The following is a 13038-nucleotide window of genomic DNA, read 5'->3' on the forward strand; positions in this document are numbered from 1 at the left end:
AGAAACTACAGAAAATGGAGTTTGTGTTCTTGCTTTTATAAAATGCTTGTGTATTTGTTGTTGAGAGCACCTATATGCTCCTGCATTTTGTGTCTTGTCTGCACCATCTACTACTGAACAGGCCAATTATGATTTTTTTTTTTTTTTTTTTTTAAGATCTAGGTCCTGAATACTCCAACCCCTCACTCATTTTAAACAAGAAAAATAGTTATGCACCCTGGGATGCGAGAAACTGGTAAGACATTATTCAATACAGTTTTTAGAGGTGGAGAGGTAAGTTTTTGTGTGTGTGTTCATTGAAACATAATCTCACAATCTTCAATGTAATGCTCCTTTGGATTTACCATAGAATAATTAAAGATAATTAACTTGGCATCACATACCGAAAACCCTGCTCTAAATAAACAAAACAGAAATAAAACAACACCAGGATCCTATAACAAAGCTTTACAACAAAGGGTCTGAAAATGAGTTTACCCACAACCCATACAGATAAGAAAACTGAACAAAGCTAAATCAATAGATTAAAAATATTTTAAAAATTCTACACTTCAACTCTGCAAAATGATGTGCCAAGAACCACAATGAAAGCCCAAGTCCCATACAGACTGAGGCAACAAGGCAAAGGCAGGAGCTAAGCTAGAGAAAGGGGTTACAGATTTGCAGGCATTGCCAATACATGGATTTTAAAAATCAGGGCTTTTGTGCAAGTTTTCCACTTGCTAACCTCCAGGACCCACACTTGCCACCTGTTCAGTGTTGATCAAGAATACTTTCTAGATTAGGGAAGAAAACTAACTACAAATCTTAATTTGAAAGATAACCTCCTTTCTTTGAGATTCAGCATATAGACAGATGGCATCACTGAACAGAAGTAATATTGACAGTGTGACTCACCTTTGAAAACTCATTCTGTTCAAGGTTACACCTTCAAAGACACTTCACACACCTGGCCTGTAAAGGCTCTGGTATGCAAGAAAATTATCCCAATGATTTAATACTCAGGAAGAAATAATTCATAGCTTCATTGCGGAATTCAGATATTTAGGGTGCAGGGATAAAGGTCACTACACTAATTTTAAGAATACTGTTGCTCCACCTAATATAGTAGCATCCTGATTCAACAGTAGTTGAACTGGCCCCAGGGTTGGATTTTATCCTTATCAATTTACAAACAGATCTACCAGAAGTGAACTTTCTTTACACTCAGTAAGAATTGTTTTGCTTTAAGAACAGGATCCAGAACCAAAGTACTCCAAGTAATTTGTTATCACATAACTTCTGGACCCAATCCTCAGGTTAGCAGCTGTGTAGTTTATGCAAAGCCTGCAAGTCAGTGCTAGCCTGAGGCTAACTCTTAGAGAAAAAAGGGAAAAAGAAAAACAACTGAAAAAAAACCAACCCAAACATAAACCTTATTCTTAAAGCACTGCTTTAAAATGCTTTAAAAGTCCGAGTGCTTGAACCACAGGTAGCTTTTGGACACTGTAAGCAGTGAACTGCCTTTAATGCAATCCCAAATTCCAGAATGGTACTCTGTTTCATCCTCTTAGCTGTGTTAAGACTATTGCATTTTAAGAGGAATAACCCATTAAGTCCTTTTTGCTCCACTATCTAAGCAGCCAAATCAAATGTTTCTAGACTTTTCCTTCCCACCCCAGCTGCTGGGGTTACTGCTTTCTCACCATTGTGTTTCCTTCTGCTGTTAGAGACAGGACCACAGTTATGCCAGGCCAGTCTCTTTCAAATTCCATTATCAAGAGAACAGAAAGGAAAAGTATTTTAAAAGTATATGATTCTTCCTGCAATTTCTCACTTGCAATATGGTGTAGATTAACCTCAGTTACAGTGAATAAAGCCCACAGTAAAATCATAAGCAATGAATTTCACAGTCCTGCCACATTTGTTTGCTATAGGTTTTGACATTTAGAAGCAAATGACTCGAGGCATCTAATCAAGTATTCATGCAAAGTCAGGTAAGTAAGCGTCCACCCCACATGTGACAGATCACTTCTTAAGGTCCATTTCCAAATGCCTCATAAACCACTGGACTGTGTGAGCTTGCTCTAGAGAGAAGATCTTGAGCTATTTAAGAAAGTACAAGTACACATGAACAAGGCATGGAGGCTGATTAATTTCTGGTACAATCTGGAGCAAAAGGCAGGAAAGAGTCCTGGAAAAGAATTATCAAACTTTGCATAGCTGTAATCTGAAATTAGACATCAAATCACTTCAAGCTGAAGAAGACCACTATCAAGTTGGTCTCATTTTAAAAAAAATTGTCTACATATTCTTAAACTTTGTTATGTTATGCATTTTTTGAAGAGGCTGCCCTGGCACGTTATGAAATCTAGTACACCTTATCAACCACAGACAGTTTGCAGAGAGTTGTAATTTCAAGAATAGCATTATAAGGCTGTACTTCATTAAAAGTATCATCTTTTCCTGATGTGCAAGATGACAAGTAAAATATCCTAAAAGATATATTAAACAGCAACATGTCTTCTGGTGCTCTTAAAGAAATAACTTCATAGCAATCCCCTGAAGGTAAAAGCCACCTGTAAAAAACCTACATTTAGTAACAACTGACTCTGTCAGCACACCAGTTAACTTGGGTTGGGAGGGGAAACAGAGCTCTGTCTTGTGATAAGCAAATTTTATCATCCTTTTTGTACAACTTCATTTTTGGGAAGTCTATAACAAAGCAGTTTATTTGACCTTTGTCAGCACAATTTCAGATGTGGTCAAAACAAACACCTCTGAGCTCACTGATAAAATATAAGAAAGAAGAGTAACACAAGCCAAAGCTGTTCAGACGCACACCTTTTCTGCCATTCGCTGTGAATTTGTGTGCCCAGTTTGCAGAGCACAAAAGTGAAAGGTTCAATTGCTACTAGGTATTGTATAAATACATGCTAGGAGAGGCCTTACTGCAAAGAAAAAACAGATGATGTACAGAGAAGGACTTAGAAGACAGACAAGAAAGCGAAAGGTTACAGAGCTGATCAATGGCACAACCAGAAGTAAAACAGTCACCCTAAGAAATAACTCCGGCTCTTACCTCAGTCTGTTCACTAAAAGCACAAACAATGGCTATATGGGTTACACCCTGGTTCTTCTTTCCTCAGTAGTGTGAGGAATCTGGCCACTTAAAGATATTTTACTTTCACCTGCTCTGTCTCCAGGTCTTTCAGCACTTTCCTTCTCAAATGTAGGCTCTTTGAAAGTTTTTAACGCAGCCCATGAATTACATGTAAGTATTTTAAAGAAAAGACATGTCTGTTTCAGAAATCAACTCAGGATATTTCAAAGAAAATAAAGCTGTTTGGGATGTTTACAGACTTGAGATAAAATGATTTAATACAGAATCCTTTTTAGTTCAGAAACTACTAATCATCCAGTCTTCCTGACAACTGTAGTAATTCAGGCATACCCAAGCTGACTGTCTTATCTTACTCTGAAAGGAAGCTTCTCCATTCCAGAAACACATTTACTTCTGTTGGTATAATCTGATTAATTTTCTGCAGGTATCTAAAGATTCTAGGTCTTTCCAACTGAAATAGGTTTAGTCTTCTTAAAAAGGCTCAGAGGTCTTAAACCATGTACCCAATAGTCTGGGAAATTCTAAACAGCAATTTCTTAGTCTCCAATTCTTCCTGTGATATGAAGTGCTCAAGACACGTGGATGTGACACTTGGGGATATGGTTTAGTGGTGGCCTTGGCGGGGCTGAGTTAATGGTTGGACTTGATTTTACAGGTTTTTCTAGCCTCAATACTGCTGTGATCCAAGTTTAAAATTCAGGCTGAATCAATAAAATGGTTTCAGTAAATGACTGAATGAGGAGATGCAGAGGTTGTGGTCCCCCTATTACTGACTGCAGAGGACTGATCATGGCCAGCCATTTTCTAACTAGAAAATCCAGGTCTCACTTCAAGGAACCAAAACCAATAGTGACATGAGAAGATGTGTGGGACCATTCTATACTCAATTGTCAACTTCTGAGAAAGGCAAGCTGAAGATTGTTAGTTGTTCTATATTCAAATGCAGAACAATACACAGATTACTCGGACAATTCTGAGGGAACATTCGGTGACCTTTTAAGTACAATATTTTGGGTGGAATTTACAGCTCACAAGTTTCACTATTCCATATATACATATACATTGTAAGCATGATAAACAGACAGCTTACCTCAAACTAGTTTTCTGTTCTTCTTCTTCTTGATGTTCCACAATGCCATGTAGATCTGGTGGCACAAAGACTTCTTTATTAACATTGTTCACCCAGCTGATCTTTGCTTTGCTCATTTTGTTCTGTCCCACTTCAGCTAAAACATGAAACAAGAATATTATTTTTTCCCATGTGTTCATACAGGATTTCTTAAGAAAGAAGTACAAGTGTTTGCATTTAGTCCTACAGCTATTTCTAAAGTCTACTATACTTGAATTCTTTTCAGAAGCAGATCTGGTGCCTTCTGAAGAACACATTTCTAATGCTACTAGAAAGGTGAAATACTGTTCTGAATACTTCATTTTACTACTCCAGATATATCTGGTTTAGACCTTAAAGTGATCCTAAACTGAGAGGAGTTTTCTACAAGAACCCTGGTAAAGACTGATCCTGTAGTTCTTGCAGTTAGACAAATATTGAAAGCTCATCCTCAGTGTCCTGAGGAAGCAAAAATGATTAAACCATAGGAAACTGAAAATATGTTGAAATTCAGTCAATTATTCCCTTCCAAAGCAGTCAAGTGGAAGTTGGTCATAACTCACTTAAGCAGGTAGCTAATCCTTTATGGACAGAAATACCACAAGATGTTAAAAAGGTAATATAAAAAACCCAAACAAACAAAAAGCCCCACCTCACTCAGCAAATGCAAATACACTTGCATTTCTTTTTAGGGTGGGACAGAATCCTATTCTTATAACCCCTTTCAGAGTAAAAACACTGCATTGTTTCCTCTACTATTTTTTATGCTTCACCAACTGTTTAGAAGTGAAAAATTAATTAGTGTGCAAAAATAAGCAAGATTTTTATTCACAGTTTTGTTATCTATAACTGCAAGAATGTATCTATACTTTTGTAATCTATAATCACACTTTTGTAATCTATAACTGCAATCTCATGAGTCTTTGAAACCTAGCACTTGCACATAGTTTTGAATGTACCAGCATGTCCCTTTGTTTAAGTGTCTTGGGGTGACTTTGTGATGTGTATCCCCTATTGCTGCCCCATGCCCAGAAATTAATTTTGTGCCTTTCTGTGCCTTTAAACTGAGCCTGAGAGGGGGGAGGAAAACCTGAGCAGAACTTCTGCAAAGCAGTTTGCAGCTCGTTCAAAGTCACACAGAGATAGAGACTTTTTTTCCAGCTGCGGCAGCAGAGCGACAGTGGGGAAGGTACCCTGTTTGCTTTTGGGCAGTTTTTCAGCTCCTTTTTCTTTCTCCGGAGAGAGACGGAGAGTTGAACTTTTGTTTTTCCTGGGACTTTTTTTTTCTTTCTTTTCCCCTGCTGGACTGCTTCAACATCAGAATACATTGGGAGAAATTTCCACCAAGGCCTTGGCCCTGGAGGTGGGCCCACCACCCCGTCCCAGCTCCAAGAGGGAGAGAGATCTACAGAAGGACTCTGAGGTTTTCCCAGGTTTCTCTCAGCAGAGCAAGAGGTTTTGTTATTTAGCATCATTATCCTTTTCCTGTGTGTTTGTTAAATAAATAGTTTTTATCTCTTTCACTTTTCTTCAAGGAAAATTTATTTTTTCCCGAACCTGGTGGGGGAGGGATGCTTGTAACCTGCCCTCTCTCAGAGGATATATTTCCAAATTTGGCCAGACTGGAACATTAAGTGATAAGATTGGGATTAATTAAGATTCCTTTAAGAAAATATGGCTTTAGGTACTTCCCTTTAAGCTACACGTTACTGTGAAATTCAGCTAGAACTTTACAGCTGATTTTCATAACCTTCAAGCACAAAACCATCCCAGATGACAAACACACTCCACTAACCACCTATGATTTTTTTGTCCTGCATTCTTTTGTTTCAGGCCTCTTTTTGTCAACTTAAAACCTCAAAGCAGCAGCCTCACACTGACTAAACTGACATCATTCAAACTCATCTCTGAAAACACTGAAATTGAGAAGGTGCAACGTTACAGGGTTAGACAGAGGAAAACAAGGCTAACTTGTAGTTACAAAACTCCTAGAAAGCAACAAACTGTAGTCCAGCCACAGTATGGAGGGAAGTACCTTACTGGCTTCACTAGCATGTAGCAAAATCACTTGACAGAACTTAAACTCAATAGTACAAACATCAGTACAGTTTGGCAAGAATAATATAAGTCTTGCCCTTCTAAATCAAAAAGACTCAGTAGAACTAGAGGAGGTTAAAAAGGGATGTAGGTCAGTTTCGCAAAAGCAAAAAAAAAAATCACTTTCTATACAAAGAATGACAAAATAGACCAGGACACTTTAGGCTAAAATGCCAGATGCTGAGAGATTTATAATTGGGATCTATAAAATCCTGGATATTGTATAATGTGTTTTTGCGGCACAGATTGACTGCTCACTTCCTCCCTCTGAGGGATAAAGTTAATGGTGACCAGGGCACCCACCATGACATGGGGATTCTGGGTGCACTTAAAGTTCACATGGACACAGGATGCCAGTTACAGCTGCCAGAGCTTTCAGCACATATATTTCAGTTAGCTATAACCACTATTTCTAGCTTGTGATGCCTGCCATTAAGTCTCAAAGGTCTCAAACCAAACACCAAAATCTTGGAAATTCATGTTAAAGAGCAATTTCCTCAATCTCGGATTCTTTGCGTGTTCCTAAATAACTCACAGGGCCTCAGAAATGGAAGTGAGAATGAGTCTAGGAGTGCAGAGAGCTTTTAATCCTACACATAAACACAAGCCTGTCCCTTCTGTTAGCAGTCACCACTCTTTCATATACAGCATTGGGGGAGAGGAAAGCCTACACTGTAAATTACAGGGGAAGTCTCTTTTTTGCATCACTTTCCACTTGTAGAGATACCAGTATTCTTGTATTTCACAGACAGCATTGTCTGAGGTTGGCAAAGTAAGAGCCAGCCTTTCCAAAATAAAGTACAAACCAAATGCTTACCAATCGTGGCAGGCTTCCTGCGCATGGAAGCTCTGATAATATCTGCTCCATGTATCTTATCTCTGTGCCTCTTCGACTTGGCCTCATAAAACCACTGCCCACTCATATTCTTTAGCTGAACATCATCTTTGATTTTTTCTGGTAAACGTCTGAGGAAAAGAAAAAATGAATAAATGAGATACGAACATACTTCACATACTTACCTATGTGAACAGAAATAAGAGTCAGATTTTTTTGGTTGCTTGTTTTTTGTTTTGGGGAGCAGGGCTGTATTTTGTTTGTTGGGGCTTTTTTAACACTCTCTCCATATGTTATTTCCATCTTCTCACCTGTTACACTCCTTATTTAATTATGAAGGATGACAATGAGCTAGAAAGGGATAAGCCTCAACCTTATTGCTTCAATCTATACTCTGAGGGTAATTCTTTAAAAAAAACCCTTTGCTATGATAAACACTCAAGCACTGGAGAAGCCTCCAGTAACCACAGATCTTGACTTCCTGCCTTCAAAGGCCAGCCTTCCAAGATTAATTGAGATAATCTAGTAGAACAGCATAAGAAGTCTCTACCAAAATTGAGAGCATGGCTATTTTGGGGCTCAGAAGATGCCTCTTCAGGGGGTTTTTTTGGCACTGGTTTTAAACACATACACTCCAAACGTACACTGGAAGCATGGTGCCATTTTTTCCGTAAGTTACACAAAAATCCTTGTACAAATTCAACAAGTTACAAAGAAAGACATCATCATATGGAAGAAACAACAAAATAAGTTTGTGCCATTTATTTTATTAATCTACATGTATCCATCATGTGAACTGCAGCCATTTTAAAAACCGGGACACAAATTTTTAATAATTTGTTTTCAGGCTTCAGGGTTTCCCTGCTTTTATGAAGCATGCTTTAACAGAATAAGTAGTTGCTGTGGGCAATTTGAGAGGTTGTTTTCTTTCCTTATTAGGCATGTAACATATTAGGCATATGCTTATACATGGCCTGGAGACTAACCTGTAGATCAGGGAAGTTACCACACAGATTTAGAGAGTACTTAAACATAAAATAGTCAAGTCATGCTTTATCTTCCTTCTCCATTTATGTCCTTTCCTTCAGCAAAACAAGCTAACAACACAGCCCAAGGGAGAAATCAAATCAGATCTGTTTACCGAGACTTGAACCCTAAGCGTAGTCCATTGCCATGGAATGGTGCTGCCTTTCACAGGCCTGTTGGACAATCATGGATGGGTTGGGTTGGGAGGGACCCTTAAGGATCATCCAGCCCAACCCCAAGGAAGCTCACCAGAGTATGACATTTCTCATGAGTTTAGGGGACAGTTTAGTCAAGTAGAGACAGTCATTCATGTCAGAGAAAGGACACTGAGCTAGTCCCAACCCTCACACTAAGATAGAGCATTCTCATCTGTCAATCAACTTCTCCTTCATCTTTTTATGGCCAGATATGAAAAGCCTTCTTTGAATGCATCAGCTATATTAGAATTTGAATACTTAAAAATTCATTTTGAAAGTACTGTCAAAAATCAGTCCCTCCTAAGTGTGGCTCAAATCTAGTACATAGAGTTTAGGCAGCCAGATGTTGAGGTCACCATTGGCATTTTTAATACCAGGATTCAACAGTCCATAGCATTACTGGGTCATTTAAAATTACTCCCTCCCTCTGTGCTTCTCTAAGGGCCAAAATATGCACTTTTCATAAGCAGGTGTTCTAAGTTGAAGCAGGAACACAGCAGTAGCTTCCCTTTGTCCTCCAGCAAATGTATTACTCAGTTTATAAATGCAGCCAGCAGGAAGACTGGAAATGTAGAACACACAAATTTTTTACACAGGTGACTGCTTCTCCCTTTCACCTTCTTTCACACGGGTTATTTGTCTTCTCAGAAGTGATGCCCCTTAGGGCTAGGGACTGGCTTTTCAGCTGTTTGTTCAGCTTGCAGGGCAGCGAGTGCTCCGGGACAGTATGACAACTTATGCCAAGGGAGGTTCTCTAGCGGGAGGGTACTGAGTCACAGGACAAGCATTCAATGTCCTCACCCTGTTTGATTCAATCCGTTTACCCCAGACACTGCTCACCCCTCTCCCCTTTGTGTTCAGCCACTGAAACTGGGTGTGGTCGGAAACCTTTAAGAGTCAGCTCGAACAGAGGAAGCTCAGCTGGGCCGTAGAAGGGGACATGATCCCAGGCCTCTCTGCTGTTGCAGCCTGTAGGACTCTCAGATCTGAGACCAGTTAACATAACGAGACAGAGACAGAGGTGTGGATTTGTCATAGCACTAGACTCCATAAATGTCACCTGAACAATGCAGCTCTAATTTTGTCTGGAAGTGCAAGTCAAGCTCCTTTCTCCCACCCCTGCTTGCTGCCTATGAGAGTTAGCATACCTTAACTCCACCAGCTCAACAGGCCTTCTAGACTTTGGAAAATAATCACTTGTGCTTGCTAACAAAGGTATAAATATGCTTTCAATTTAAACAGTACTTCCTTTACAAATGACCTGCCTGCCTGATAGGATTTGTATGGTGAGAACTGACAGATGCTGACAGCAGCTAACTTAGAACAGACTTTTGCCTTCTCACCTCGAAGCTTGGCTTACTCTCCTTTTCAAGAGAGGTATTTAACCTCTCAGTCCCATTTTGGGGTTTTTTTTTGTTTTTTTGTTTGTTTGTTTGTTTTTTTGGTTTTTTTTGAGGAACTAAGAACAACGTAAGTATTAAAGCTGTTTCCAGGCATTCCTCAGCCACAAATAAAGAAACAGACTTCCATTACCAGAAAGACAATTAGTTCTAGGTCTTGACAGCGAAAAAGTTTTTAAGCCTCCTATGTTCACCAGCACATCATAGTCTTGTAACTCTAGAGGCTGTTTTTGCAACAAATGGGAATTTTTACAATGTTACTTGAATTCTCAAGCTTTGCTAGGAGGAGGTCTTAGCAGTAACATCAAACTGCTTGCACTATGTGGGCCTGCTCCACTGCTAGGAATTAGATTTAGATTGCGGTTTACCTTGAAAGGAACTGTGGAGAATCAGACTGCAGCCATGGTTTTCCACAGCTACGTCTGCCTCCTAGCAAACCACAACAGGACCAGAAGCCAACAACTGATTCTATGCCAGCTCCCCAGCTAACAAAGAGGTTGACCAAGTTGTCATTAAATTTTTCTCTGGGTGATCAAAGAATTTAGTAGTCATCCAGATTAAGAATCAGATTGCAGTCTCAGTTGCCAGGTTTGCAATTAGGAGAAAATGCAGCAAGGGCTTTATGTATGATGCAAGTATGTATTCTGGTGTCCCTCTGTGCTCTGTTAAAAAGCCAGTTAGCTTGTGCTGTAGTTTTTCAACAGCCTAAAGTTATAATGAAGTCAGTGCCTATTTCTCCTATACGAACGTTAAACTCAAGAAAGTAAAGGTACATAGTTAAAAGGAAATTTAAAAGAGGATTTTGGACTGAATAAGACTGAGTTCCCATTATTTAATATTATGTTTCCACTATGCCAAGGTGAAACCTGCTTTATGGCAAGATGGAAAATTAATCATCTCCCCTAAGGCAGTAAGTACATGCAGATTGCACTGAACAGGAATACAAAGCAACTGTTCACCACTCTGCAGTCAAAGAGAAAATCTATGCATTGATTAATTGGGTTGGTCCTCTCCACCTCTGGAACATCTGATAATGGGCCAAATCACATGGTATCACGGTAAGGCAGGAAAACTGCTCTGATATAATTAGTCCCTGTCAACCTCGTCATCAAACCCAGAATGGTTTATCTTATGCTTCATAGGCTACTGTAATAGGTCATTGCATGTTAGAGCAAAGAGGCAACAACTCATCCCTGTTTTTGAAACAAGAGTATCTAGCAATGTATACCTATATCTGTAATTGTTCAGCCATACCTCCCCAGTGTCTCAATTCCCTTCCCTGCTCCTGCCTTATTCACAGTCTGCATTACAGGTCACCACAGAATTTGCACGATGTGACTACTGGCATCGTAATATCTTATTTGATTACCTTATACCCCAATTGACAGATTAAACTGAGCTTTTCAGACAGAAGAATCTGCGTGGTGCCAGCGTATTCTGAGACTCCTTGTGATGAATGAAGGAGGATTTAGATCAAGGCCTGCATTTGCCTCAAAGACAGTTGCATTATCGTCTCACACACCCCAATCTGTACACATGGAAAAAGCACCCTAGTGTCCAACAGCAAAATAAAGGCTTTAAAAATCCTGATACTACCACACGTTATCTACAAATTAACTTCCAAAATTTCTCTTTTGAAAATGAAATAAGAGGAGAAGTTGAAAGGAGAGAGAATTCTGATGAATTTAATCTCAATTCTATTTGCTGCAAACATAACAACAAATCCCAAACCAACAAAAAGAGAAAGAATTTAAGTTCTGGGTCACTGAACACAGACAAGACAAACCTTTTGTAGCATCACTCATGCAAGAGCAGGAGGAAAATTATATTAGACCAGGCATTATAAGAGCCAGACTTGTTCATTAGGTTATTTTTTCTTCTTTGAGAGTGGGCAAAAACTACAAAAAGTTTATGAGGCAAAGCAGTAATTGTTTGAACGTTCCACCTTGTATGAGCATGCCTCTTTAGTCTGCAAATATCTAGATAAGGAAAAAAGTCTGTTCTGACATTTGTTAGAGAACTACACCCAAAATATTTGTAGTGGGCAGTCCCAAATTGTAAGTAAGCTACCTTTTGCATGGTAGCTGCACATGACTTTATGAAAACGTAAAAACCAAAGAACCATCAGTTACTATTTAATTGGTTTAAACAATAGAGCAATATAATTTCAAACTGTTGGAGGGCTATACAAAACAGACCAATGGGATTATGCAACCTTTCCCCATCCTTGGCATCACAATTCCTCACAAGCAACACCTCTAATTCCTGCCCTTGGGGCCTCTTTAGACAGCATGATTTCTGATAGTTAGAAGTAGCTGGGTAGATAAGAAAGGAAGTCTCATTCTCTTTGTAGTAATGCATGTTCTTCCATTTTATGCTTATTCAGAAGTCTGTGTGTGTTAGGTCTACTAACAATACTCTGATGAATAAATCTTAGGTATCATCTTGCTTTTGGTCCTTGAAGAACTGACCAGTCTGTAGTCAGCACAAGTCTTGATGACCATCAGGACAAAGACTTGACATTCTCTCTCAAGTCAGAGCTAAGACAGACACATCCAAGCCTGGAGCATTAGAATGAATGAATGAGTTACATGCTCATTGGTGTGAGAAGTCAATTGATTTTGGAGAGGAAGAAGAGAAAATATGAAGTTCTGTTGCCCACTGAAATATGGTCTCAATCAGAATCTGTAACCACAACTCTGATCCCAAATTCTGTGCTGAACAAGTGGCTGAGAAACACACTGACCACTTTAACCCTGCTGTACAACATTTCTCCCCTAGCAGATGGCCACATATGGGCCATCAGACTGGCACATTGCCCCTGCTTCATTTAAACCATATGTATATTCTGCGCTACAGATAAACCTTCATGTCTGTGTGCCTTTCTACTGTGTCACCTGCCCTGAGCACTCAGATTTACTCTCCTATTAGTAGTTGCACTGTCAAGTTTGAAGTAAGCTTCATTTTACAAACAATGAATTATATAGATCATGTAATTAGATACTCTCTAGGCAGACACAAAGAATATGTGAATTTGTTGAAGCATTTCTTAGTATATGGAATCTTAACTTTATTCCATTCACGAAATCTGTGTCAAAACTCTTGAGTCTTGCTACAGGAGGCAGGAATCTTCAAGGTCTGCCAGTATTAGCAGTTTCTTTTAGCTTCCACTTGTTTCATTTCCAGAACTGCCTTCCACTGTTTAGTTTGTCTGCTTGTTTTTAAAGGATTTGCATAGAGTCTACCCAATGACCTCCCCTCCCTCTTCAGAG

At 39.2% G+C, this 13038-nt stretch overlaps 1 protein-coding gene across 6 annotated transcripts in view; it reads right to left on the reverse strand.

Annotated features, from left to right (window-relative positions):
- The window catches only part of SYTL2 (synaptotagmin like 2), a 57206-nt gene that overhangs the window by 24999 nt on the left and 19169 nt on the right, over window positions 1–13038 (reverse strand). For all 6 annotated transcript variants that reach the window (XM_069016150.1, XM_069016140.1, XM_069016155.1 and 3 more), the window contains exons 4-5: window positions 7126–7274; window positions 4194–4329 (exon numbers count right to left, since the gene is read on the reverse strand). In XM_069016150.1, the coding sequence (XP_068872251.1) occupies window positions 4194–4329; window positions 7126–7274 (285 nt within the window). The remainder of the gene's footprint in view (window positions 1–4193; window positions 4330–7125; window positions 7275–13038) is intronic.

Source organism: Aphelocoma coerulescens, chromosome 1, assembly GCF_041296385.1.
Source record: "Aphelocoma coerulescens isolate FSJ_1873_10779 chromosome 1, UR_Acoe_1.0, whole genome shotgun sequence".
In the NCBI taxonomy this organism is placed as follows: Eukaryota; Metazoa; Chordata; class Aves; order Passeriformes; family Corvidae; genus Aphelocoma; species Aphelocoma coerulescens.